Source organism: Phaseolus vulgaris, chromosome 3 (genome assembly GCF_000499845.2).
Source record: "Phaseolus vulgaris cultivar G19833 chromosome 3, P. vulgaris v2.0, whole genome shotgun sequence".
NCBI lineage: Eukaryota > Viridiplantae > Streptophyta > Magnoliopsida > Fabales > Fabaceae > Phaseolus > Phaseolus vulgaris.
In genome coordinates this window covers 12,724,908-12,729,339 of record NC_023757.2, presented here as the reverse complement: position 1 = coordinate 12,729,339, position 4,432 = coordinate 12,724,908, and the positions used below count along the sequence as shown (strand labels likewise).

Here is a 4,432-nt window from a genome sequence, read left to right as displayed (position 1 = left end):
ATTCTTGGTTAATCGTTATGGAACACCTATTGTAAAAGTTTTCGTTACAAAATTATTCTTTTGAAACAATTTAAAATAATTTTAAAATGTTTGTTCTGAAAATACAAAATTTTGAAATCTTTCGGAAAAAACAAATCGCAAGGGACTTATGTTGGAGACATGAGAACTTGTACCCACTTTCATTTCAGTACTTGCTAACGCTGAATTTACTGTACACAAAAAGAAAGGTGAAGAATGAGTTGATGAGATGATTTAATATGCTTATGAAATATCTTTTGATATTCAAAATACTATCAGCATATATAAGAAATTAAGTGCAGAAACTGTCTAATATACTGACAAACCTTCATATTGATTGATTGGTACTGGTTCTCTGTTGCAATTTCAATAATGACTCCAACAAAGAAACAACTCTCTTTTTTATGAAATAACAGATTCCTTTCCAGAAACTTTTAAAAAAACTTCTTAAAACTTTTAAAAGGACATTCAGGAAGCTTTTAAAAAGTTTAAAACTTTATAATACATTATTTTTCAAAAATTACAAAAAATTTAGAATGTTGCACCAACAAAACATGGAGGTGGGAAGGGTATGAAGAACAATGCTTTTTAAATAATGCTTGAACTGTAATTTGCCAAGACACTACCAATCTCTCAAGTCACTAGATTACTCTAAATCTCTATTTTCTTTTGTGACTTTTGAGTATCAGTAGCGTTCATCTATTTTCTCTTTTCTCCAAAACAATAAAGCACCATAGCATAGCGTACTCTTTGAGACGTTACCAAAACCAGACTAAGTTAAAAGCATCATAAAAAAGATTACAAATTTCAGTCCACCACTAAAAAAGGAATTCAACTGTCATATAAAATATAAATTCATATATTGAAATTCATATTTTTAAAACATACACATAATCAAAGAGCAGGGAAATCCTGCTCAATATATACGTAAACCATGCAATTGATATAAACAGGATAGGCATTGACTATAGACAACAGAACTTGCAGCATCTATTTACAGTGTTTATAATAAATTATTAAATTTAGTGGGAACCGAAAGTGTTCTCCCCGCTGTAAGTCATGTAAAGAAAGCCATCATCGTCCTTATTTTCCTCATAAATGGAAGACATCAATGCGGCTGCAACAAGAGATTCAGTTCATAAGTACAACTAGAATTGTCAACGTAATATTTTATAACTCAGCTTGGGTCGCGGCTACTTACCAGTTGGAGGTAAAGTGTTATTGATAAAAACAAAAATAGCTTTCTCCGCACTGACCTTGATCCTTTTTCGGACAACATAAACAAACTGACCAACAGTCAAATCCGCTGGGACAAGGTACCTGCAGCATCACAACAAGAGAAACAGAACCAAGTGAGAATCCACTAATGCACGAATAATAGCTTTATGCATTGTGGTCTAACTTACCCAACGCTGTATCAATGGCAAAAGTCTTCCTAAACTAAGTTATGAAGTGGGTGCAAACTAGTTCATAGAAAAAATAACCTTATACATACAAGGACTGGCATTTAATTATTTACATCAAATTAAACAATTATATTTTATAAATGCAACAAATAGAGAAAGGAAAATATTTCACAGAAAACAGCTGACAGGGATAGGAAGAGCAAGCTGCAAGTCAATAAAAAGAATGTATTATCTTAGAATTTAGGTTGAGCGTCCAACTCGACTCTGCAAAACTTTGTTGGTAATATGAGGACTATTCAAGTCTTATTAAGTTCTATTTAAATCATATTCCTACTTGTCGTGGAGACCTGTCTTTGAAGTTGCTACAACAACAACCTTCAAAGCAGCCACAACTAAGTTGTGAGCTAAGGGTGACCACAATTAAGACGGTTTTTAAACACCTTCCCTCACTAAGGGTGACTATAATTAAGACAACTTTCCAACACCTTCCCTCACACCTATGGTTACTACTTGATGCACAGCAATGCAGATGACCAAACAATGGATCATGGGTAAACTATGATAACATCTTAGAATTTGGACTTGGGATTAACTTAATTCCACAAAACCAACTTGTATGATGGAGTCTTCCCAAACTAACAAAGCTCTGTTTCACTTCTTCTGAAGTATTTTACACTTCAAAGTGTTTCTACACTGGTGATGAATCTCACAACGTCTTCCCCGTTAAATGGAAGTTTCACTTTCTTCATGTGTACAAGATTCCCATCCTAACACGGAAATTCAAAAATGATCCTGGTTAAAAGAATTCCCTTCCTTGATTGGAATTTTCATTTCTTCCACTGTTCTCTTCTTTTACAGCCTCTGCATCCTACAGAAAACTCTCTCTTCCATGTGTCCTGTTAGGAACTAAAACTAGAAATAGGAAAGAAAAGAAATATTTTAGTGAAAATTGAAATGAATGGAAAGAATGGGAAATAGGGGACAGATCTTTCTCATCAAATGGCATCCTCTTTACCAAGGATTTCTCCTTTCATGAAGAACAAAAGCTCAATCTACAAATGATAACCAAACAGAATGAATCCTTTTCCTTTAGCTGAAGAAATTTATCCCAAAGTGCTTCTAGAAAACTTAATCCAAACAGACCTTAAGCTGAAGTCCCAAATATAGATGCAACTTTTAGTAGTATTGCACATATTTGGAGTTGAGCTAGTACTGTATATTAATATATTCACTTTGCTCATAAAACCAAAGCATGAATTGTACCATGTTGATCTGCTTCACAATACTGTTAGATTATCACTGAGACAACAAACAAAAGAAAGCCCCAAAATATTTACAGAAAGCATCAACCAACTTCAAGAAAAAAAGAATACCCTTGAGACAGCAAAAATATACATGAATACAGTAAGTGGTATTTTATATTGTCACTAACTTCTTCTTATCAATGTCTGGAATGTCAGTTCTTTCGGCTCTCTCAACAATCACCTGCACACAATGACTGTATTTCAACAAGAGTGCCTCAAGAAAATACAAACAACCAAACAATCTAAACAAAAAACTTACCGGTATTCTATCAGGATACTTGTCTCTAATGCGAGTAGACTCAGCCTGCCTTCTTTCTGTCATGGGGAAAAACAAAATGCTCAATGAAAACTATGCAACAAAGTATGCCTTAGATACTATGAGAAAATGAAAAATCAAAAAGGAAGGAAAAAAAATTGTCCCAGGAGAAAAATTGGGTGTACAGATACAGGTATAAAAGAAAGAAAAACCCACAGTTCAGTTTACTCAGAATAAACCAGAGATCTTCTCAATTGTTGCATATACTACAATTAATCGAAATCAATTCAAATTTCATCTAGATGAATTATCTTCCCTATAATTTTTCTTTTCTACAGAATCCAAGGACTTTAAATTGCAACAATAAAAAAATTAAGCAATAGAATAGAAGTGAGAAAGGTTTGAACTGAACTAATTAAATGCAAATCCTACTAAGAATAGCAGAGTAAAAATATTGGAAGAAAAGTTAAAGAGGAAGAAGACCTAAGGGATGCTCAAGCTTGAAGGAGATTTTGGCCATGATCTCTGAAAATCTGAAAAAAGCTAAACATTAGAAAACATAATAGGGAAGAGGAAGGTTGGAAAAAGGATTGACATACCCAACACAGAGAGAGGAGACAGATAAAGATGGATGAAGGATTGGTAAATTAAATTAGGTTGAGAGAAAAGAAGAGAAGAGATGAATCTAATTGAGACCCAGAAGAAACCTATAATTACTACTTTTTTAACTATTACTATTGTTAACACTTGCAAGTTTTATTTCTTTTTGTTTTGTTTCTAATTCCAAGTTGGACCACTGTCATTCCTATCCTATTTCGCCTATCTGTTCCTTTCTAAATAAATACTTCACTCCAAACAAAAAATTTACAAACTCTATATATTAATTAATAAAAATTAAAGAAGTTGGTCACCTAGCTCTACATAACGCCTAATTAATGCTCCACTCATAGTATTTACAAAAATATTTATTCACTTTAACTTATACGCATATGTATCCATGATTCGTGAATTATTTATATTGTATCTAAACTAATTTAAGATTTAGGTTTTCAAGTAACTCATAAATAAAATAAAAAATACATTGTTAAATTTAAAGTTTTTTTAAGTTTGAGTGTTTTTAATTTAATTGTTTTTAAAAATAATTATTAAATATTTATATTTTTATATTTTTTAATTGAGTCTTTATTATTATAACGATGTTGAATGGTTTTGGAATCTCAAATATAACGTAAAAATCAACTTTCCATGTTAATAAAAAATATAAAAATTTAGATATTTAATAAAATTATTTTTTTAAATATTAAATTAATTAAAAATATTTAAATTTAGAAGAAATTTAAATTTAAATTATATTATTATTATTATTATTATTATTTATATGGAGACATTTAAGTAATGATTATGTAAGATAACAATCAAATATAAAGCTTTTAGATATTTAATATAAC

The 4,432-nt window shown here is 30.9% G+C and overlaps 1 protein-coding gene across 1 annotated transcript; it reads right to left on the bottom strand.

Moving 5' to 3' along the window:
* Positions 1-837: 837 nt before the first annotated feature.
* On the bottom strand, positions 838-3,790 carry LOC137806705 (autophagy-related protein 8C-like). The gene is made up of 6 exons (XM_068606947.1): positions 3,584-3,790; positions 3,468-3,517; positions 2,988-3,043; positions 2,857-2,909; positions 1,220-1,338; positions 838-1,135 (listed from the first exon to the last, which is right to left on the bottom strand). Exons 2-6 carry the CDS (start codon positions 3,502-3,504, stop codon positions 1,041-1,043), a joined length of 360 nt encoding a protein of 119 aa, XP_068463048.1. The 5' UTR covers positions 3,505-3,517; positions 3,584-3,790; the 3' UTR covers positions 838-1,040.
* Positions 3,791-4,432: the final 642 nt, after the last annotated feature.